Source organism: Pagrus pagrus (genome assembly GCF_965226575.1).
Source record: "Pagrus pagrus genome assembly, chromosome: 24".
NCBI lineage: Eukaryota > Metazoa > Chordata > Actinopteri > Spariformes > Sparidae > Pagrus > Pagrus pagrus.
In genome coordinates, this window is record NC_140206.1 from 1,831,049 (window position 1) to 1,855,095 (window position 24,047).

The window sequence follows — 24,047 nt, forward strand, 5'->3', positions numbered from 1 at the left end:
CACACATGGATCGTATACAGGCCCGTAGGAACACATGCTTTAATAATCATAGTCATAATTCATTTTTGTTTGTTTTTTTAAAAAGCATGGCGTTACTGGCCGACAGTGATGACATTGCACTCTCCTTTACAGAAATAAATAAATCAGCAAATAAATACATCCCACTGGAGAAGAACTTCAAATCAGAATCCTAAGAAATGAAAAACAATTGAAAAGAAACTGGTAGAAATAACAAATAAAGTTAGTAAGTGCTGTGTTTTATGTACAAATTTCACATCGATGCACATGAAGGGGTGGAGGGTGGAGGGTGTTCGGTGGGAGCCCAGAAAGAAGCCCCGCAGGGCGGATCGGGGACGGAGACGGAGGGGTGAGATCATGCATTTCCCACAGATGAGTAAAAACGTACCATAAACACCCCCCCTCCCCTCGCCTCCATCATCAAGACGATAATATTCACATTTTCACTGGCGACAAAAAAAATCTTCCAAATAAAGAAAATCAATGCACATGATGGAAGGAGCTGTTGGTCTAAGTACAAGTTGGTATGGCCACGAGTCCACGAGTTCATCTCTGTTGGCCGTCTTCACACTGGCACCTCAGCCGGACCGCGTTCGTCACATTTATAAAGTTCAACTAAACTTTGATATAAACTGTAATCACAGCAGCGACTGCACAGTTTCAACTGTTTTAAAGGAGGATAGAAATGTTTTTGGACACATTTTGTGGAAAGCGTGTCGAAGCTTCAAGTTCTCTCGTCTGTTTCAAAACTAACATTTCTGTTTTTTTTGTTAATTACAATTTCAAACTAAAAATAGACTCCAAGAAGTAAAGTATAAACTGATTTTAGTTTAGTTTCAGTCTGACTTCACACTTTGAACGACTGAATTCAGGAGGAAATCTGCTGGATTGTCTTGTGTCTTATTGTCTTATGGAAGAAATTACTACTTTACCGGTGAGCGTGAATACTGTGTTGGGGAGCGAACAGTTTGCACTGCAGGGATGAGATTCAGGTTTCTGGTTTCCACTTGAGGTCTCAGATGAGGTGCCAGTGTAAATGTGGCTCTCTGGCTGTCAGCTAAAAGCAAATCGTCCTCATATATCCAGGCATCTGTGAAGACTACAGCCAACTCCACTCCCTAATATATTTTACCCTGCTTATCGTAGCTCCATGGCTACCCCCTTTGAAAAATCCTTCTGTGGTCACATTTAATGCAAAAACAAGCCATCGATGGGAGATCTGCCAGTAACCCCCCTCCTGTTGCTGAATGGTTCAGTCCGTGGAGAGGCAAGGCACCCGTTAACAACAGATTCCCCGGCCATCGGAGAGCAGTTTGACGCTTGAAGAGGTGTATCGTCCAGCACCAAGGGTGACGAAGGGTTTCCCCGTTTAAAAACGACATTAGAGACGTCTCTGTCCTGTTCAAGGACGGTTTGTGTAGTCCGGATGGCACAGAAAGCAAATAAAAGATCTCGGTTTGCATTTAAGGGCCCGTACTTCCCTTTATAGATGATCTTTGTTGGACTTTAAGACGTCTACAGGTTGAGGAAGTTGCTTCTGCAGCATCAGTTGAAAAACGACAGCAGCGGTGGAAACAGCTCGCTGAACGTGGGCGAAGTTGTATTTTGATTTTTTTTATACAATGCCTGTGTTTGAACCTGAGGCGGGTTTGCACTGAATCTGCGATCCCTGATCGGTTTGACTTGAGATGGTGACGTGCAGCAGGTTGCTTCAGGTTCCCACGTCGACCCTTACGATTGTAGCTGCGGTTGGTGTTTGTGTAAGTGCATGCATGCGTTTGTGCATTGAAGACTGTGAAAAGAGGTCAGACCTCGGCACCACACTGATGCTCCAGCTGGCGGAGCTTCATGATCCAGAATTTACTTTGTAAAGGGTTAAACATATTTTGCATTTTGGGTAAATCCAGCCCTCAACATATTTTCATCCTCTTGAACCCAGATCATGTTTGAACCCAGAATCATTGCATTGAAAGACGCGGCGGTTTGTTCTAGCACAGGTGTGATTACACCCAGGTGGGGTAGTGATTGTAGAGTCGTGTGTCTCCCTGGTTAAGGGGTGTGTTCAGGCCTCTGGGAGGTGAGGGAGTGGTCAGACCCGTAGTGAAGGTCCAGCAGCTCCGGTGAGGGGCGTCGTGGAGCCGCAGTCGTAGCCCACATCCACCACGGTGTGGGGTCTGCCGACCAGCCGGCTCGGGAAGGGCTGCGCCTGCACCTGCCTTTCTCTGAAACTCTGGATGTAGCTCTGGACGGAGAACGAGAAGAGAGAAAGACATCGGTCGTCAGATAAAGGAAAGTCGTTAACAGACACATTAACACATAGAAAACAAGCAAACAGCCGTTAAAGACGAAAGACTTAAATTTGTCTCATGGATGATAATCACCAAAACCCACTCCACTAGTCTGTGGGCGTCGTCGGCAGACAAATGTTTACAGAAAAAGCAGCAGAATTTCAAAACCCACACAACAACATACCAGAAATGACCAAACACACTGTGGGAGGCTTGAAAAAAAAGATGTGCGAAGAAAACAGAAGCCACAAAGACAAGAAAGAAAAATGAGATCGCGGCTCCTCACCGGCGAGAGGACGTCCGTGTCGTAGCGGCGGATGGGGTTGGGTTTGCGGCGGTAGGCGGGCTCGGTGTGAAGCTGCTTGGCCTGGTGGTGATGGTGGGAGGAGGTGGAGCCGTGCTGCTGCTTCTTCTTCTTCTTGCGATAGCGGTCGTCTCGCTGACGAATCCGCATCACCTGCATCCTCCTCTGCTGCCGGCTAATGATCACTGTGGAGCCAAGAGCTAAAGTCAGAAGCTAGCTAGTGTATTGAGCTAGCGGCACGTTAGCATTCCCTCCTCACCACAACCAGATCTTCTAATAACTAATATGGTTGAAAATGTTAAGAAACTCCCAAAAAATGACATTTTGTAAGTAATTTCCACTGAAAACCTTTATTTTAAAAACAAAGCAGGTCACAAACATATTTAGCTCAGTTTTAACAGACATTTACACTTTGGACATTTCAAATCTCTAAAGAAATGTCAAGAAAAACATTTTTCCATCAGTGATGAAGCTCAGTCCTAAATAAAATAAAAATGAAATTCTAACAAAACATCTGATAGTTGCCCTGATGTGAGATCCTTTATAATCCTCATGCTTCACACAGTATTACCCGACACTATCACGATAACATTCAGATTATTTAAACTTTCAGCGTCTTTGATGTGTGTAAGTTTTTACCTGAGACTTTGAGGATCCTCAGTTTAAGTTATTGAGCTACATCAGCTCTCACATCACGAGCCATTCCTGTTTTTATTTCCTTCTGTGCAGCTTTTTTCTTTTTCCCTTATTTACCATTTTAAATGTGAAATATGTAACTTCTGCCACTTTTGTTGACAGAAGTTGTGGTACTGTATATTTGGAAACTTCATTGTTGTCACTTTCAGTATCTGTCAAACATCAGTGTCAAGTAGTGAAGAGACTCAAACAGCAGCCGAGTGACAACGTTGAAGAGAAACTGTCTTCACTTCTGTTGCCTGAGGCAGGCTGCAAACCAAAGAACTGATTATTGTGCCGTTGTGTGATTGATTGGCTTTTATCCAACAACCGTTAAGTTAAATTACATGTTATTGTATTTTCCATCATGACGTGCACACAAAGATATTTGCTTTTGAAAACAAACAGGCACAAACTTTGAATTCATGAACTTTCAGTCTACTTTCAAAATCTTTTACATTTCCTCACATTCATAAACTGTCACGGATTAAAGACACACTGATAGTTTCAGAGACATGCACCAGCCTCACCCTTTGTATGTGAGTATCCCTCAGCGGTCACCTTCCATTGGACCATGACACCCAGCAGGGTGAGGGCAGGCCACACCCCGAGCACCACCCACGTCAGCCAGCACACCGGCTTTCCAGGCGCCGCTTTCAGTCGCTCGTACATGTAGAGCACGAGGGCGAAGAGCTCTATGAAGTAGTCCAGCGCCACAGTGATGACCGCCGCGCCGAACACCGCTGTGGACAGCGTGGTGAAGAGGCGCTGCCACTGTAGCGTGAGCACGGCGAACAGCATGCCCAGGCCAAGCAGCACGCCCAGGGGCACCCAGACGGAGCGCGGCGGGCTGTCGGAAAGCTCCTCCATGCCCACCAGGGTGGCCACAGCCACCAGCAGGCCCAGCAGCAGGCCCACCATAAAGAGGCCCACGCTGCGGACCAGCATGGTGACCAGGCCGCAGAGCGTGCCGATGCCGAGGCCGATGCCCACCGAGGCCTCCACGCTCAGCTGGGTGTCCAGAACGCGCTCCTTGTAGCAGAGCATGAAGATGACGACGGAGCCGAACATCAGGCCTGTGAGGAACATCACCGCTTTGAAGCAGCGGTAGCCTGAAATAAGAGGAAGAAACATTAACCAGGCTGCAACTTCATGCCAAAAAATACTGATCACTCTTCTAACCAACTCACCAAAGAAGCAGTAAATGATGCCGAAGAGGCAGCACATGGAGCAGACCACAGAGGGAACCACCTTGTAGCGGCCGGCCACCTCCTCGCAGCCATCCAGTCGCTCGGGGCTCAGCTCCTGGTCCGGCTGGCCCAGCAGCGTCTCCAGGGTCGTAGTCATGGTGAACGGGAGAGGTGGCGAGGTGAGACGGAGGAGGAGAGGTGATCAGGTGGGAGGCGAGGAACAGGGGAGGCTAGGGAGCTCCACCCAGCCGCATGGCTTCACCTGCAGACAGGAGAGAGGAGTTTTAACTGATCCAGCAACAAACAACCACATTCATATGAAGTGATTTTCTAATGATGCAGACTTCTCTAATCCAAGATGAAGAGCAGACCGTGAATGCATCAGCATGAAAAGTTTGAATGAACCTCAATGCTGACGGTGTGCTGGAAGTTTTACAAAAGATAAAAGCTCAGGAAATGTTCATGATTGATCATTTTTCAGAAAAGGTTGCCTCGACAGCTAAAATCAATAAATCAAACTGATGGTAAAATCTAAAGTAGTCTTGGCAGGTCTATCAGGTCAAAGCGATTTAAATTCAATAAGCTAAAACATGAAAAACCAGCAGCATGATCCGAAGGATCAACGACACTGCCAGCAACCACAAACCCTGTTACCCTGTTAATAAAGTGGCTTTCAAATCTGCAGCAGCGTTAAACAGATTTTATTTTGTGTGCACACAGTCACAAAAGCGCACACACACAGTTTGGCATCCCCCGGTGGCGGAAGCGGTGGATAATAATAGCTCAGAAAACAGCAGGTGGGCGGAGCGAGGACGATCGCAGCCTCCCGCTCGCTCTGTGTTGGATCAGAAGAAGAAGTAACGTCCTTCAGGCCACTCGAGCACAAAACAAACATTTATTTAACGGCTCCTTTCAGGCTCTCATCAATCACAGGAGGTCGATCTGATCTAAAGTCTAAGATGAACATCTGATAGCTGCTCTAATGCTCCTTTATAATCCTAAAGCTCCTCCCGGATGGAAAAACCTTGCTCAGTGCACAGTGTTATCATCAGGCACCGTTACTGTCTCATTCACATTATTCATACTCTCAGCATGTGTGCAGTGTTTTTTTATTAGTTCAGAGTATTTTAGTTTATTCAAGTTTCCGAGCTACATCAGCTCTCACTCCACCAGCCATTTATTCTTTACTTCCTGCTGTGCAGCTTCATTACGCACCATTTTAAGTGAGTAATTATCTGTGTTCAGCGCTTTATCACATCCATCACGTGTCTTCGTCTTATTTTATGTCTACATCACAATGCAGCTGCTCACTTTGATAACGTTCTCCATCTTGTGCCATCTATCTGTAGTTTCTAGCAGTAGCAGTTGCATCTGCGTTGTTTCCTGAGTGACCTTAAAGTATTTCTGTTGTTCAGCCTTCTTAGCTTTTTACTTTAAAAACAAATACTTGTATCTGTATCACTGTTGGATGCCACCACGTTGTACGGACTGTGTTTACACCGAACACAGTGTGAGCCAGACGACCTCCAGACGCAGAAACACCCTCCAATTACTTCCATTTGTTCTTATCTGGATAACGTGTCTGAATATAGATCACATTTTAATACCAGCTGTAAACGGGGCGGCTGTAAAAGCAATTTCTTGCGTTGTCCTGACAAACAATCCATCAGCTCTTGCCTTGCAGAAACCACAGTTACAAGGTGCAAACAAAAAAAAACAACAAAACTACACATGAGGCAAACAAATACAACAAATGTGCTATAAAACACAGACAGAAAACCTGAGCTCAGAGAAACCCTTCCTCATCTGTGGCCTCCTTCCCTGCAGCCTCATCTATATTCCAGTGACGTCCTCTGTTAACAGCACTTGGTAAATAAATGTGCCTCGACTCTCTTTGAGCCCTTGTTTGTATTTTCTGTGTTTCTGCCCGTGTACACCTGTCAGAGGCCTGCAGCGCGCAGCCATTCCCGACATCCCGGATAAACCTCGCCTCGTCTTTCACCTCGTTTCCTGCTGCCCTTCATCACTCAAACGTCTTCCTGTTTCCTACCTGTCCTCCTTCACACTGTTCTCAACCTTTCATCTGTCTGTTCAACCTTCAAGCTAAGAGCAAAGCAGGTGTACTGCTAAACTGTGACTGTCCACATGTAAATTAACACAAATACGCAGGAATAGATTCATTATTTGGAGGTAGGTTGATGTCCTTTGTCCTAAAATGCTGACCTAAGTGATCTAAACTGGATTTTCAAGATGAAGAGCTAAAGGGAAGCAAACATAATGTCTATAAGTGGAATAAAACTGATGAGAGAAAACGGCCGAGCTGGATGAGGACAGTTTTATTTCCTCTTTAACCTCCTTCCCGTGCCGCTCCGTCCTCCCCCCGCTGGCTGTTTTCGCTCTCTCTCCGGGTGACTTGAGTTCGACTGCGGGAGGTTTCTGGGTCAAATGTGCTTATGCAACGTCTGTCTGGGGGAACTTTGATATTCATGAGCTCCTCCATCCCGCTCTCCTTCCCTCCTTTTCTTCTTCTGTCTCAATCCCTTCACTTCCTCTTCCTTCACTTCCTCACCTCACCTTTCTACAATCACCTTTTCCCCGTCGCTCACCTGACTTGGATCCCGGCCTTCCTGCCAGTCACTTAGCCTACTTTTCTCCCTCGGTCGAGTTAATTACCTCCCCCGAGGGTTGAGTCATGAAGGGGAGGGTAATAATTTGTTTGTGTCACGTATGGAGGTTGAAACTGGTCTGGCATGTTTGACAGTACGTAAGGAAAGCAGACAGACTCCTGAGGAGTTGAACAAAGAGCCAAATCCTGCTGCTCTTTACTTGACCTTTAGCCCATTCATGATGTTTCTCTGCAGGGTTGGGCCGATGGACGACGGCACCGACTACTAATCTACTACATCGTGATTCAAAGGGCTCCCCACCAGAGAGCACGACCAGCGGTGTGTCCCCTCAGAGTTGCCGTAGGGCAAGAGCTGCTGTTGTCTGTGAAATGTGTGGAGAGGAAATGAAGCATGTTGCTGCTCGGTGCGCTAACATCACGTCTCCACGTCCCGTTTATTATTTTCTTATTAAACCAGCTCAGTTAGCTGAACCGGAGACACTCGCCGCTGTTTCTCTCCGTCGTGACGTTTTTGAACACAGTTGTTTTAGCTTAGCTTCCTCGGCTAGTCGGTCAACGTTGTTTAATGCATACGAGGCTGAATAAAAGCGAAGTTACGGACGTGTGGTGCGGAGACGAGGACGCTTTTAAACCCGGCACAGGGACGGATGTTCAAGCACTCACATGCAAATACAAATTTTCGCTTTGCTGATATTTTCCAGCTCATTTTGCCTAATGGACGCTGATATATGCACAGACTGTTTCCCACCTACTTGCAGATAACATCAAGTCTCTCCACACGAGACAGTTCAGCATTTTTCTTTCTGTTCAAGATAATGACGACAATCTGCCCTCGCTCTCCCTGACTGTCATGTGACCTCTCTCTCAGTGAAGGCCTAATTAGGAGAATGCTTCCAGATAAGAAGAAAAAGAAAGAAGCATCTTCCGCGCTATCTTTGCTTGTTCAGCTTTATTGCCTCTTCTCTTTATAAATTAAGCAACTCTTCACCTCAAACAAGCATTGAATTATTCATATTTCACATTTAGCTGCTTTATATTCGTCTTACACTATAGTTCATGTTCAAAATGGAAATCAGTGTCAGACATTACGAACAGTGAACTTCTTCTGTTGTCGTTAATCTACACAACAACACACCGACCTTCCTCCTGACATGTCGTGGAGCGAGCTCTCACACTGTGCTGCATCACGACACAAGGCATCAAAACGTGCACAGGAATCTTTGTTTTGTGCAAAGAAATTAATTGTGTTGAGCTGCACAGACGACAGAAGGACGAATAAACAAATTCAACCCCTCTGACGACTAATGAGTGTGTGTGTGTCTGTGTGTGTGTGTGTGTGTGTGTGTGTGTGTGTGTGCGTAACAGTAGGAAGAGGCTGATAAATGGAGCAATAATGTCGCTGAGTGCACATACATGTTCCCTCATCCCCATTTTCATCCAAACATGACATATTAATAATCATCTTTTCATGGAGGATTAGCAGGTTGCTGCAGAGTGACCCCGTCTGTGTGTGTGTGTGTGTGTGTGTGTGTGTGTGTGTGTGTGTGTGTGTGTGTGTGTGTGTGTGTGTGTGAGCATTAAGCCGTTTTGTACTGCAGATCAAAACGTGCAGCTTTCATGTTTGCAGACGGATCATCTGGAAAAAAACAAAAACAAAAAAAGCACAGAGACAAAATAAACTCTTCTTCTTCTTCTTCTTCTTCTTCTTCTTCTTCTTCTGTCCCAATCTGCAGCAGCTACAACAACAACAACAACAACACGGCTCTCCTCCACCCGCCCTGCTTCCTGTCTGTTGCCATGACGACGCAGGGATGCTGACAGACAGCCGGCAGTTGGCCCCGGTCCGAAGCCTGACCAATGGAGGAGCAGCTTAAACTTCCATAGCAACAGCAGGAGAGCCAATCAATGGGCCCGTATGTTCCCCCTGAATGTGTTCATATACGTCAGTGTGTGTGTGTGTGTGTGTGTGTGTGTGTGAGAGTGTGTGTGTGTGTGTGTGTGTGTGTGTGTGTGTGTGTGTGTGTGTGTGCAGCTCTGCTCCTATAGTTAACCTCCTTTCAATTATAAATAAAATATCCCAGAACATGTCTTCAAAGTGCTTCTTCTGTCTGTGAGGTAGAAGCACTGAATTTATGAAATAAAGAAAAGTAAGAAAATCTTCGTGTTTGACAAAGTAATCAAAGTAATTTTGGATGACGGGTAAATGACTGAAGTTATTGCCAGTTAACAGATTTAACTGACTGAAGAAATGAAAATTATTTAAAAAAGAAACATTACTTTGGTCTCCATGTTAAAAAAACTCCCTGAGCAGCCAAACGGCCTATCGCAGTTATATCACTTGATATTCTTAAAGATATTTCCAGCTGTATTTGCGGGGTCAAAAGCAGATGTTTGTCAGACCAACTCTAACCGCGATCATGGCAACCAAAACAGTTATTTTAAGAGAAACTGTGACGTTTTCTGAACCCTAACCAAGTGGTTTTTGTGCCTAAAGCTAACCAGAGCAACCTGAAGTTGCAACATAAAGAAACGTTCAGTTCTAACTTATCTTTGGTTTCACAGAAACAGACTTCGCTAACATTTATTCAGGCAACTGAATTGTACTTTTGGCTTTTGTTGACAGCGGATTAGTTTGAAATATAACAGGAAGTAGTTTTTGTACAGTACAGGTGGGACTGATGAAACAAGAAGGAGCAGCACACCTCCAACTTCTCAGTAAAGTAACCGACTCCTTCTCCTGCATTGATGTTGTCAGGTTCCCTTTTAGCATTTGGGTTTAAATCTGAAGTCTTGCCAGATATGTGCTTTCACTTTTCACTTTGACAAGAAAGTCTAACACTCCACGAGGCAACTATAAAGTGACACATCACCAGTTGAAGCCCCGTAGACCTCGGCTATCTGCAACCCAACAACAAGCATGAATTGCCCAAAATAAAAACTCTTTATCTTGAATCTGGTTTCAGACCTCTGAGTTGTTGTCATCATCTCCATTTTTCTTTCTCAACCTTCCATAAGAGCAGTGTGTTCAGTGCTCCCTGATAAGAATAATAACCAAACCATTTAAAACTTTGTGAGCAAGAAAGATGGCGACAAGTGACAAATATATAAACTTTCACAAAGGGTAGAAAGCTCACTGCTGCTGGCAAACACTACCACAGACTTTGTGCTGACCGATACGCCAGCTACAGATAAACAGACATCTCTGAAAATCTGACAGACACAGAATCCAAGACTTGCTGAGCTCTCGGCTGAAAGTTAAATAAAATGCCAAATGTAGCCTGCGTGCAGCTGATGAGCAACTCCTCATCTCCATGTAATTAAAAGTTGTTTGTAACCTTTTCTTTCCACAGAGCACAGGCAGGTCGATACGCTGTGTTAACAGACAATGAATCCCCACACAGCGATCAATGTCCGCTCTAAACAAAGGAAATGCAGTTAAAGACAGTTCATAGAGTTTGTGGATCAGTCAGGAAGACCCAGACACACTGACACAGATGTGCAGACACTTCCACTGCTGACGTCATCAGTCTGAACGAAGCCTTTTCATGAATAAACAAAACTGCGGCTATAAATACATCAAGTACACAGACAGGCGGGAAACCACATGATGCATCAGGTCACTGTGGAAGGATTGTGTGATTTCTTTGTGTTTAAAATGAGCTTTCTACCAACATGACTTTGAGAGCACTGGATTGAAGACACCCTCTCCTGTTGTTTTCTATACATGCCCACACACAGAGGGCGGTGAGACGGCCCATCAGGTTACATCACTGTCATCATCTCAGTGTTGATGCACGCTGAAGCTTCAGAAAAGGAGCACGACTCCTCAGACTGACACATGTCGTACTGCGACAGCTTCTCCCGTCTGTACAACATGTCCATTACATGTCACTCAAAACTGATGAGCCACTTCAGCAGCCCGGTGAAGCTGGCACCGAGGAAAAGGCCGTAGTGTTTCCTGCATCGAAAGCAAACTGCTTTCAACAACTCTGACTCCATGTTGACTCTGTGCATGCACCAAATATTCAGTTCTTTCCTTCATTTCTTCAACCACCTTCTTGAAACGGCTGAGGTTGCAACATTTGTGTATGTTCAAATACCTCGAAACGTTGAACAAAGGTGTGTTAGTGACAGTGATAGTGTTGGGTCGATGAGAACATTTTCAAACCGGCTTGATGTGAGGCTTAATATCGGATCGGTGATACCGAATTTCACCACCAGCTGTTGTATGTGACTCAGCCGCATCCAAGAGGACCACAGTGACAGCAGCACTACAGTCCATCATGACAACTGTGACACATCGTGCTGCAGAAAACAGTGTTTAAAGCTAACGAGCTGCAGAATGAGCTGCACCAACTCGTTACTGATGAGAGTTTTCTCTTGTTGACGTCAGTCTGAGAAGAATAGCGACGCTGTGTGAATCATAACAAGACAAGCACTCATGGAGCTGAGCTAATCAGCTATCCTTGGGCTCCTGCTAACTATCCACATGCTGGTAATCCTCTCCACATCAACGTTGCACCAGAAAAACCGTGTTAGCGTGTTATCGTAGCTACTGACATTTGCTTTTGAGCACTAAAGTCAAAGTGCAGCTGAGTTGATGGAGATGTGACGCATCGATCAAACAGTAGTTGAGACATTTCATTTACAACCAATGATTTTATGTGTTGGTAGAATAAAGACTTCACCCGCTGAAGGTTTCAAGGACACTCATCAAGAAGTTGTCAAGGCTGTTCAACCAGCTGGCTGCTAGCATGGCTAAAAATGTTTTACCCTCTGTACGGAGGCCATTTTACTGTGCTACATGCTAACATGCTAATGTTGGGCAGAGAAAAGTCTCTACATGGAAACAGCCCAGAAACGTCCCATTTTTTCCTCAGGAGGATCAATAATCATCTCATCCAACTTAATTAAATGTGCCTTCTGCTTCTGTTATCACGTCTTACAAGATTAACAAATAATTGTTTTCAGTCGTTACATAAGCGGAGCAACGAGACATGATTCATTCAGCTTTCTGCATCTTAACGAGCTCCGTCTCAGACAGAAACGTCTGATGAAAGACGCCTTTTCAGGAACGTCTTTTGATTTGCGCCTTCGTTCTGTTCGCCCTCGTTAGAAGAATCAGACTCATTAACTGTGTTTGATGTCAGCTCCTTTGTCACCTCGATGACTTCTGAGCATCACACTCCTGGTTTCTGTCTTTTGATCATTTTCCCAACGCGCTCGGCGTTTTCTTTCGGCACGAACGTCCTCGTTTCAGCCTGTGCTCGGCGCTCAGAGGGCTGTGTAGGTTTCATAAAGCTGTGACTCATGAAATCTGTTCGTGATGCATTTATTTAAAAACACTTTTGTTCCAGAAATTCTCCTCTGCTCTTCTGTTTGGTGATAAAAACCCTGCGGTGCCGGAGAAAGACCACAGATTGAGAACAAACACGTTTAAAATCAGAGGAAACACATGCTGCATTTCCTTCGTTACCATTTTAAGAACCAAGATTCATATAACTGTACAGCTGTGTGTGTTTGTGTGCGTTGACTGACACCCAGCTGTTTTAATCCCCTCAGGGTCGGACTCGTATGTCATTCAGCTTCAGCCAATAAGACGGCCGGACTCCTGTGACCTCACCAGCCAGCGTCTGGCCCTCCATATGTTTACTACGTTCAGCTGTTTCTGTCTGCTGGTTTTAATCCGGAGTATCAACGCTCGGCTCTGTTGATGTGAGCAGTTAGACGGTGCTGAAACGATTAGCCAATTAATCAATTAGTCAACAATTTTGATAATAAAGCAAAAGTGTCAAATGTTCTCGTGACCATTTGCTGCTTTTTATATAGTTTTAGACTGAATATCTTTGGGTTTTGGACCGTTGGTAGAACGAAACAAGACGTTTACAGACGTCACTTTGAGCTCTGAGAACTTTATTTTTACAGATAACAGTTGATACTGATGTCATTTTAGACAACTGTAAAATATCTCTGCCTCTGTTATAGATCTTTAGATGTGTTTGATATCCACATTTAAGGAATCGTTGGCAAAAATGTGTGTATAAAAAATTAGTGGTCTCTGTCGAACTACAAAATGACCGTAAACCCCCAAAGGACTCAGTTCAGGTCGTTCTCGACCTTCATCAGCTGCCAACAACATCTCTGCAACAAGCGTTGATGCGTCACGCAACAGATTCCTCCACCATGAACAACGTGACTCACGGTGAAGCCTCGTGGAGGTGAGTAACAGCAGTGATACGACACAACCGACCAGCAGCATGGCTGTTCCTGGACCTGCCGCTGTCGGCCGGAAATAAGTCGTTACAACTACAAACAGAAGTCAAAATAAACTCCTCAAATCACAACAAATATTAAAGACAAGAGACACGCGGAGGTCTCTGTGACGCCAGGAGACAAAAGACAAAACAGAGAAGGAGAGAGGGGACGAGGGAAAGGAAGTAAGGAAGCAAAGAAGGGAGTGAAAGGCAGAATACTTCGCTCTATGTCGTAGTGAAGAAAAAGTGAAAATACTCAAGCAGCCCGGGTTCAGTACTCAAGTAGATGTACTTAGTTACTCACCACATTTAACTGGATATTCAAGGAGTCTGTAAAGTATCAAGCTAAATGTGGGAATAAATTAAAAACCAACAATCCCAATATTTAGCTGACATCTTCCTGTTAAACCGTCAGAAACCTGTTTGACTAAATACCTTCACAGAGTTAAAGTCAGATTTTCTTCCCTGAATCTCTGAAACTGTTTTCTCTACACAAACACTGTCGTTGTGTGCGTCTGCTGTTAGAGGTGAACTCTGGACAGGAGAGGCAAAGTGAAAGAGAAAAACGCCAGCAGCCTTCCCACCGCGCTGCGTTACGCAACGTCCTCATGAAGCGTTACTCACTGCACTTCAGCTCCTCCACAAACCGCTTCACTGGCAGCGATGAGTCAAAAGAGGGAAAAACACAAGCGTCCACGTGTCCGGAGACATTTCTGCTCAGGTGCAACCACTCGTAAACACACGGACTGCTCCTTTAAAGTTTAACCTGAAGGTTCAGATGCTCATTAATCTGACAGTCGTTTATAAAACGTTTCTCTCAATTTCACATCTTTACTTTTCAGTTAACAGAGTTGAAGTTGGATATTGACACGATTATGATGAAAGTGGTTTTTAAATCAAGTTGAGTGAATATAAAAATAAACATTAACGTCCCTGTCATACTTCACACCAAACCAACTCTTCACATGTGACCGGCTCTTATCTTCACTGGTGCTGAAATAATGAGTCCGTTAATCAATTAACTGGCTGACAGAGAGCTGATTGGTAACTCGTCATCAATAATCTCCGCTTCCATCTTCTTATCTGTGTGATTATCTTTCCTTATAATTAAATATCTCTGGTTTCGATCTGCTGACGTGAGGAAACTGTGAAGAAATCCAGGTGAAAATATTCAGGTGTCGCAATATCACAATATTCAAATACTGGTTGTCTTTTCTAGTATCTGAGTATTGATAATAACTCTTCTTTTAGTAGTTATTTAAAAGTTATAGTCACAGACTGTCTCTCCACCTACACTCGTATTTTGAGGATCACTTATTTGCCAAAAAGAGACAAAACAGCACATAAACTCAAATCTATTCTAAAATGACAACGAAGGTGTTTAAAATGGGAAAGTTTCCGTTTCTTTCTCATTTTCCGTCACTGAAACACATCTGATAACTCTCCTGTTCTTTCACTGCGGCACTTTTTATAAACAGATGCTAAAATATGAACAATATCTCCTTAAATCACATTTTTATCAGCAAACTCGACCATATTCTCGTACAACTGGTCCCCACGTAGCCTCTGATTGTTTTAATAACTATTACTGGACACCAGAGATGTGAAAGATGTTTCTAATCAGCTGATCACATGTTATTTTGTAATCACCAGACCCCTGATCTTAAATAAAAAGCCTCGGCTCTACAACAAACAAACAAAAACCATCTCAAGGCTCCGCTGGAAGCTGATAATCAATCGTATTGACTATCACTCAGCTCTACATCCACAGTCACATCACTTCAGCCTCTTAAAGACACGACCTGATGCTAAATCTGCTGCCGTCTCCATCACTGACCTGAGAAACGAGCCGGTGTGGCCGCGGCTGCAGCGCGTCCTCATCCTCAGCCTCCCTCTCCTCCTCACGCTGTCTGAACGCCGACAGTCTAATGAGAGGACGAGCCGGAGCGCATGATGCACACAGACCTCTCTCTGTCTCTCAGCGTTGATCACGAGCCATCCGAGGTAACAGGCTGCCGGCGGAGCTGCCAGAAACAGGCCTGTTCATGACGAGCTCGGAGCGAGCTGCCAACGTCCCGCCGCTCGCAGCAAGACCGAGTGTGTCACCGACCGGTTTTACGTGTCAGCTTCCGGGAGAGGGACGGTCGCCATCAATCGGCCTGGAAACGTTGACCGCCGCCACCGTCCCTCTGCACATGTCGATCAATACTTGTTGCAGTGGAAACGTGACCGTGGTGGCAGGATCACTGCATGTGTGTGTGAATGGTGTGTGTGTGTGTGTGTGTGTGTCATCACGTGTCTCAGTCAGACGGGTGAGGACACGACATGACAGAACAGGTCCACATGCTGAAGACATGACGGAGGATATTCAGCTTTCCGAGGAATTCAGAGGATTCCCAAAAGGAAACCGGATCTTTAACTTCCTGACGGCAGCTTGTGCAGTTTTTAATTAATGTGGGAGATGATGCAATGACGACAACGTGCGACTCGCTTCTACTCAAGACAGTTCACCGAGCAACACAAACACAGCTAAACAAACAGCGACCGGAGATGCGTTTTCATGCTTTTATCTGTAAAAAGACGCAGGAGATGAGTCTACGCCCGCCCTAGAGCCTACAACAGCCAATGAGTGATCGTGTAGACCACTCTCTCTTCTTCCTCCTCTCTCCTGAGCCACTGACACGCCACCCTCCAGATGACTGACGCATCATGTAGCCAATGAGATTTAAAATCTAGTAATATATTTTTTTTTCCTCCAACTTCAGGCTGTAATGTTGGGATCATGTATTTAAGAAGTATTTAATAAATCTGACAAATCGTTACCATTTCTACACTTTCCAGTCGATCAGCAACAGAAAACATGAGGTTCAAGGTAAAACAACATCTGTAAGCTAACGTTAGCATTCAGCTACTTCCTGGCTAACATTATCTTTGATTACATCCAGCGAGTTTCACTTCTAGGCTCAAATCAAAGTGTCCAAGATGTGCGTTTATATTTTAGAGCTAATTTACACCTTTTACATCGCATCATGTAACAAACAGTGACGTTACCTCGGAGGTTGTTGGAACAGAAATATCAGGTTATCAGGTTATCACTCATGTTGTATCTGGAAATATGGCCAGATATGGTTCGTCCCTGCCTGAAGGAATCTGTCTGAGTGGCAGTTGAACTCAAAATGAAACCAAATCCATCAGAAAATTTTAAATATCGCAAGAAAACTTGTCATCTTCATTGGAAGAAGGTGACTCAACATCATCTCAACATGACGTGACTCGTGCAGATGAACGTTATTTTCAGCGGTCGACGGCTCTCACCCACAAACAGCCGCACGACTCGGTGAGCCGAGGCACGACCGCCGGCGCCACGAGGCCGAGGCGTTCTCACACCTCCTCAGACACTCGCTGAGCAGGTTACGTAAGGCTGAGAGTGAATGAGCTGCTCCAGTTACAGCAGCATGTGTGGCTGCTGTCATCTGTCGACTGAACACAATGTGGAGAATCTGCTGATCGTCAGCGAAAGGAGGAGGAGGAGGAGGAGGAGGAGGAGGAGGAGGAAGACAGGATGTGTTTGTCCACGTCAGGCTGTTTGTGACACAAACTGTTTAAGTCTACAATATCTAATTAAAGAGACACGTCACAGGTTCCAGCAGCTTTAAATATCTTGTTTTCTGACCAACGGTCCAAATATTCAGTTTACTATGAAAAAACTGCAAATTCATTCATTTTCACAAGTCGACAGGGCGACAAACAGCCGACCGCAGCTCGAGTCACACCAGTAGATGTTTGTAAAGAGTCAGAACTGGGTTTTTAAGTACACCTGAAAACATCTGCAGCTGTTTCTGTGGAGTCAGAACCAGGTGTTGTTCAGGAAAGTTGTGGACATTTCCAGCAGTTTTCACACATTTTTTGACATTTTACAGATTAATCGTGAGAAGAATTAATGACGACGGACTTTTAGTCTCTAGACTGGATCAAGCCTGAAAACAACTGCATCCTAAATCCCCCCTGATGCAGCTCACCAGGCCGCTTCATCAGATCACGTCAGAGTTAATAATTCAGACTCTAGAGCACCAGGAGACGTTATACAGCTGTCTTCACATTAACAGAGTCGGACTTCTTGTGACAAATAAACTGAAAAATAAACCTCTTCTGTCTGACTGAAGCGAGAGGAGGAATAAAAGACTGTTTAATCGTCTTCACGCTGATCACTTGACATCAGTCAGGGTCCCAGCAGCAGCAGCAGCAGCAGTGATAACCCCTGTGTGGTCTGTCACCACAGAAATAAAGATAATGAGATTCAACTGGACGCTGTGGGGCCGGGGGCGAGGTCAGGACTGTTACTGACGGCACGATCAATCAGAAAAACCACCAACTGTGAAGCCTTTGTTTCCTCCTGACCGACCTGCAGGCCCCTCTCAGGTGTCCTGACCTGCAGCGGCACGTTTGAGGACTTCCAGGAACTAAAAGCGTTCTTACGTAAGTGCCAGCGCCATCCTCCCACAACAAAGACTCCTCTTTCCCACACTGTCTTAATCCTGCTGCTGCTCAGTATGACTGAACCGTTTCCCCCCGTCCAGCGCCGCCCTGAGGGAGCCGCTCCAGAATATCAATGATGTTTGTTCCCATGGAGGACGAACCAGAGCGCTCCAGTGTTAGCAGCTGGAAAAAGATACTACCACGGCGTCTCTGAGGTGTGAAGTCAGGACGAGAGAGTCAGAAGAAGCTCATGATGCTTTTCTGTTCATGAATGGAACATTTATTTTCTTCTTCTGCGGGATTTCGTCACACAAACTAATGTTTTAAATAAGTAGAGTCACTTTCTAACCTCGGGTTCTTCTCTTTCCTCCAGCAGACACAACTTTAAGATCCATTTTCTGATCTGTTTCTGCCTGTTGCAGAGATTAAAGTGGATAAAACAGCATTTTCCTCACAGAAAAAAACACCTTTAGCCCCTCAAAAATGCTGAAAGACAGAATAATTCCTCCCTCGTGTTTTTCTGGGGTCGTGATCGTCTCACATAACATTTCCCCTCAAGCACCTGAAGCGACAGGTGTTTCCTCCTGTCACACTCTGTACAGACGACATCCATCACACCAAGTTTAGCTGCAAAGATCTGATCTTTAGGTCGTTAATCACCAAACAAAAAGTCAATATCACAATATTTTCCTACAATCTGTGTAACTCAAGTGAAAAGTTAAGGAAACATTTAAAACTCCACCAGGAGAAGACGACGCTGAGCAGAACAATAAACTGGATAAAAACACTGCACTGATAAACAACAGCAGCCTCAGACCATCAGCTACCACCAGGCCTCCTCAATAATTAATAAAGACTGCTGTAATTATCTGTTCGAACGGAGCTGATCGATGTCTGATCCACGTGCAGGATCAGCCCACGTGTCCTCACAGGGGTCGATGGCGCTCGCAGCGTTTCCTCCGCGAGGAGCTGCCATCAACCCAATTATCTCCAGCTTCAGCTGCACAGACTAATGAAGCGGTCTGAACGGTGTAACTTCCAGTTTTCCACTCGAAAGAATCTGTTTCACCTCCGCTGAGGCCGCAGAGGTGAAACTAAAGTCAGCCGGTGCTTTTATATCTGTGGCAGCAGACAAACGTCCACTTCCTGCGAGCTTCTCTGGAGGAAAGAGCTCGAGGAGAAGATGTTTGGAAGATTAATTTATCAAGCTTCAAACTTTGCAGATGAAGGAAGTCAGAGAACGGGACTGAGGCGGAAACTTTTAACTTGCTTGCTGAAGTGATTTGCCAATTAATCAATTAGTTCATCTTTTAAGTCCTTAACGAGGCAAAAGATGTCAAACAATCTGGTTTCAGCTGCAGTTCTCTCTCTCTTTCGTTTTGTATCATTAACTGAATATTTCTGGGCTCTGAAGATTGTTTCATGTCAAAAATGGATTAAACAATAGGAAGAAAATGAGTTGGCAACTATTCGGTGAGCGATCGGTCATTGTGTTAATTACTTTGAGCTCTAGGATCAAATGTTTTGACATTTTATAGTCCAAATCATTAATCATGAAAGTAAGAAGCAGATTAACCGATAATTCAAAATGATGGTCGTTACCTCCAACATGAACAGTTATAAAGTCACATGTGAGTAGAAGCCGATGCTCTTCAGCCGTGTTGGAGTCTGTTCCTGTTTCTGGAGAATAATCCTGGAGCCGGGTCCGTTTCAGCCTCCAGACTCTCCTGAGGCCGCCGGCTCGGCCTCTCCTCAACATCAGCCTCTAATACTGAGCAAACATCTGGCCGTCAGCAGCCCGCAGCTCTCCGTCTGAGCCTCAGCACTAATTAACCCACGTCGGTGCACCTATCATCACTGCTGGACCCTGAACGCCTCGTGGCAAACCCTGACACGGACACCAGCAGACTGTCAGACTGCTGCTGCTGCTGGCAGGAAACACAAAACAACAACAACACACAATGCAACATGAGAATACAGCCTGTGTGTGTTTTCACATCCACCCAGCTGGGCTGTGAAGGCGTGCTGCTGACGCTGCAGGTTTCTGAACACAAATGCAAATATTCACAACAGGAGGACGAGTTTTCACAGCAAACCAGGATGAATATTATTGATCTTTAACAAGGCGATCGACCAGCCGAGCGCAGAGCGAATCACTCCACTGGATTTTATCAGTTTTAGGGACACCTGGGGACATGTCCAGCTGTTTTTGTGGAGACAAAACCAGTGTTTTAAAGACACCTGAGGACATTTCTGGACATTTTCAGGTGACAAAAAACAGGTGTTTTTCAGCCGTTTATGTGGTGACAAAACCTTGTGTCTTTTAAGGACACCTGGGGACAGTTCAGATATTGTTTGTGGCGACAAAACAGGCAACTTCTAACAGGAAGTCGGTCCGTCTCCATCTGTAATCGTGGCGACCAAAACAGGGATTTTAAGCCAAACCGTGATGTTACAGTGGTTTTTGAGCCTAAACCTAACCAGAGCATAAACACAGAGTTGTGACGAGAGCGAAATAGAAAATTCAACCTACACAAATGTAAAATACTCTGATTGGGTCGAATTCAACAGAAGAAATGAGTGAGCCAATATGACAATAAAACAGAAGATGTGGATCTGGTCCCATCGATACATAATCAATGATTCAGCACGAGGCCGGACCTGCAGACTGCACGTTTATCAGATAAACTCTTCCTCCTCTGCATCAGACCAGACGACACGAGGGGGTGAGGGAGGAGGAGGGAGGATGCGAGCAGCACCATGCCGGAGACGTTGACCCACTAGCGGATCCGAAGCGACGTGTTGTGGCATTTTCATTCCCCTGGCGGGGCTGCAGAGCTCGAGCCGTGCCGCCTGACTGCGCTGATCCGACGGCCGCCTGACACACAGTGAATACACAAAGAGGAGTTCGAGGTCTGCAGGGTTTCATCAGGCCGACGCTCTCGTGTGTTTTTAGCTCGTCTGAAAAGCTCCAAAACACGTCAGGAGTTCTGATTCAGACGCTGCCTTTCACCGTCCTTCAGCTGCTCTCGCTCAGTTCGTCCTACATTTCCCAGAATGCTTTTCGACGACCTCCAGGGTGATGGATAGTTACAGTTTTTCAGTCAGAGTCAAGCTGCTTTCATCATAATTCAACTTGGCTTGTAGCTGCAATGCATTCTGGGTGTTTTTCACGGGACGTATTTGTCAAATGGCAGCTTCGGGAAAGAAACCAGCTCAAGTGTTTTATGTTGCTTGAACGTCACCAAAAACGTCTTCTGAGGCTCCGGAGGAGCTTTTGTCAACCCTGATGATGTCACCGTGATGTCATCGGGGTTATATCTGATTGGGCAGGAGCACTGACGGAGCGTCCACGTCTGAAAAGTGCCTTCAACCTGCATTTTATTTCTAAAACCCAGCAGGAGGCGTCTCCACTGGTTGCGAAAAGAAGTCTGATTGTATGTAAGCTTATGAGAAAATGACCCCACTTCACACTTGAGTTATGACCTCAGTAAACAGTTTCATAAAGAGTAAATTACATTTGAAAGTCGGGGAATTTAAAAGGCAGTTAGCTTTCAAATGAAAAGACACGACTGAACTGCATTGTGGGAAATGTAGGATCCAGTGTTTTTGGAGCTTGAGTCAGGATTTCTGACTCTGTTTTGTAATCGATCCCCGAACTTTATGAACGTGCTTTAATAACAAAATTACTAAAGTTGCTCTTTAATTGTAGCAGCGACCGACAGTATCTCTGATGTTACGGAAACATACAATTATAATATGGTAAAAGATGCTTCGTATAATTTATCATTCTTAAATTCACAGTGTGGTTTATTGTTTCAGCTCTGATGTCATTTTCTGTAATAAATAGTAAACCTACTGTTAAACTGTTAAACATTATGTACATATGTTTTTGAAAACCAGATTTAAAAGATCATTGCACAAACGTGTGGTTCTGTATAGATCATGTATTTATAAGAATATCAGACAATATATTGATATTACAATGATGTAAAAAGGATCATTCCGTCTTATATAAAACATATCGATGAAGCAAATCAGTGAAAATACCAGTAAAGACAGACTGCATCTTTCTCACTGCAAGTTCATCCAACACAGGTGACATCATGCAGCAGGACTCACAGTAACAACTTCATCAGGGCCTTTAAACCTGCACCAGCTGCATTTAGTTCACAGCTGAGTGAACTGATTAATCCACACGATCATTACATCTGAGTTACAGATGATAGATTACAGATTATAGACACCTGTCACCATTCCTCCTGGTTTGTTTGAGACCCCTTCAGGGACCGCTCGGACATTTAAACATCACCTCATCCGTCCATCTGCTGTGAGGATCGACCCTGCTGCGGCCGCCCGGGTCAGACACCACCGACCCCCGGCCTGCATCACACGCAGCCGGCTGACCTCAACCAAAGCCCCCGTACCCTCCCGTCCAGCCGGCCTCCATCCCCGCTGAAGCTACACCTACATCCATCTGTGTGACAGCAGGTGTGTGTGAGACAAAAGACAAACAGACCGTCCGCTCACCATCATCCCCGACAGCTCGACGCGCCTCGTCCGCGTTCACATGACGGCAAACGGATCCTCCGGAGCCCGAAACACCGGCCATTTTAACGTCTTCTTCCCCCGACCTGGCTGTACTCCTGTCGGCGTGGAGCCGCCTCTCTGCCCCGGCGGCAGCCTGCAGGGCGGTGGATCCTCCGGACTACTCCTCCATGAGGAGGGGGGCACACTCAAACCGGGCAGGAGGAGCGATAACCCGGGTTAAACATGCCAGGAGGAGGCGTGCTAACTGGAGGCTGATGGAGGCTGATGATGGAGGGATGGATGGAGGCTCGCGGAGCGGCGGGAGGAGACGGTGGCCTCCGCTGCAAAAAGTGACGTTAGAGAGAAAAGGCTGCATCATATTTAATGACGGAGCTGCCAGGAAGTACACCAGCGCCCCCTGCAGGCCGAGGCCGTAACTACACCTAAAATACAACAGCGCCCCCTGCAGGCCGAGGCTGTAACTACACCTAAAATACACCAGCGCCCCCTGCAGGCCGAGGCCGTAACTACACCTAAAATACAACAGCGCCCCCTGCAGGCCGAGGCTGTAACTACACCTAAAATACAACAGCGCCCCCTGCAGGCCGAGGCCGTAACTACACCTAAAATACACCAGCGCCCCCTGCAGGCCGAGGCCGTAACTACACCTAAAATACAACAGCGCCCCCTGCAGGCCGAGGCCGTAACTACACCTAAAATACACCAGCGCCCCCTGCAGGCCGAGGCCGTAACTACAACTAAAATACAACAGCGCCCCCTGCAGGCCAAGGCCGTAACTACAACTAAAATACAACAGCGCCCCTGCAGGCCGAGGCTGTAACTACACCTAAAATACAACAGCGCCCCCTGCAGGCCGAGGCTGTAACTACATCTAAAATACAACAGCGCCCCTGCAGGCCGAGGCCGTAACTACACCTAAAATACACCAGCGCCCCCTGCAGGCCGAGGCCGTAACTACACCTAAAATACACCAGCGCCCCTGCAGGCCGAGGCCGTAACTACACCTAAAATACACCAGCGCCCCTGCAGGCCGAGGCCGTAACTACACCTGAAATACACCAGCGCCCCTGCAGGCCGAGGCCGTAACTACACCTAAAATACAACAGCGCCCCTGCAGGCCGAGGCCGTAACTACACCTAAAATACAACAGCGCCCCCTGCAGGCCGAGGCTGTAACTACACCTAAAAATATCAATAAACACTGATTTTCATGTTATTTTGAAATATTTTCTTTATTTTTAATAATTTTAGTTTTTTTTATTTTACTGGTTTTATGTTTTTAATTTGATTGTTTTTGGTTTTTGAGTGTTTGCATGTTATTGTTTGAATTGTCTTTTAACTTAATTTAACAGAATTGTCTATTGGCACAAGCACCTTTTAACCTTTTAAGAAAGGCGCTATATAAATAAAGATTATTATTATTATTATTATTATTATTATTATTATCATTATCATTGTTCTTCTTCTTCTTATTATTATTATTATTATTATTATTACTATTATTTAATAAAAAGCACTAAAATATCAGAATATATAAACTTATGCAGTGTTGTAAAAAGTACTGTAAAGTCATATTTGAGTCATAACTAAGTACATTTACTCAGCACTTGTATTTCACTTGAGTATTTCAAATCAAGTATTCCATTCCACTACATTCATTTGAAAC

The 24,047-nt window shown here is 45.3% G+C and overlaps 1 protein-coding gene across 3 annotated transcripts; it reads right to left on the reverse strand.

Moving 5' to 3' along the window:
* Positions 1–10: 10 nt before the first annotated feature.
* Positions 11–23,629, reverse strand: tmem198ab (transmembrane protein 198ab). 3 transcript variants are annotated; one of them, XM_084347494.1, is made up of 5 exons: positions 22,362–23,057; positions 4,476–4,737; positions 3,816–4,397; positions 2,593–2,795; positions 11–2,260 (listed from the first exon to the last, which is right to left on the reverse strand). In XM_084347494.1, exons 2-5 carry the CDS (start codon positions 4,630–4,632, stop codon positions 2,108–2,110), a joined length of 1,095 nt encoding a protein of 364 aa, XP_084203620.1. In that variant the 5' UTR covers positions 4,633–4,737; positions 22,362–23,057; the 3' UTR covers positions 11–2,107. The 3 variants fall into 3 exon arrangements, with proteins under 3 accessions (XP_084203620.1, XP_084203618.1, XP_084203619.1); XM_084347492.1 differs by having other exon boundaries at positions 3,816–4,737; positions 22,362–23,629; XM_084347493.1 differs by lacking the exon at positions 22,362–23,057 and adding an exon at positions 15,193–15,575 and having other exon boundaries at positions 3,816–4,737.
* Positions 23,630–24,047: the final 418 nt, after the last annotated feature.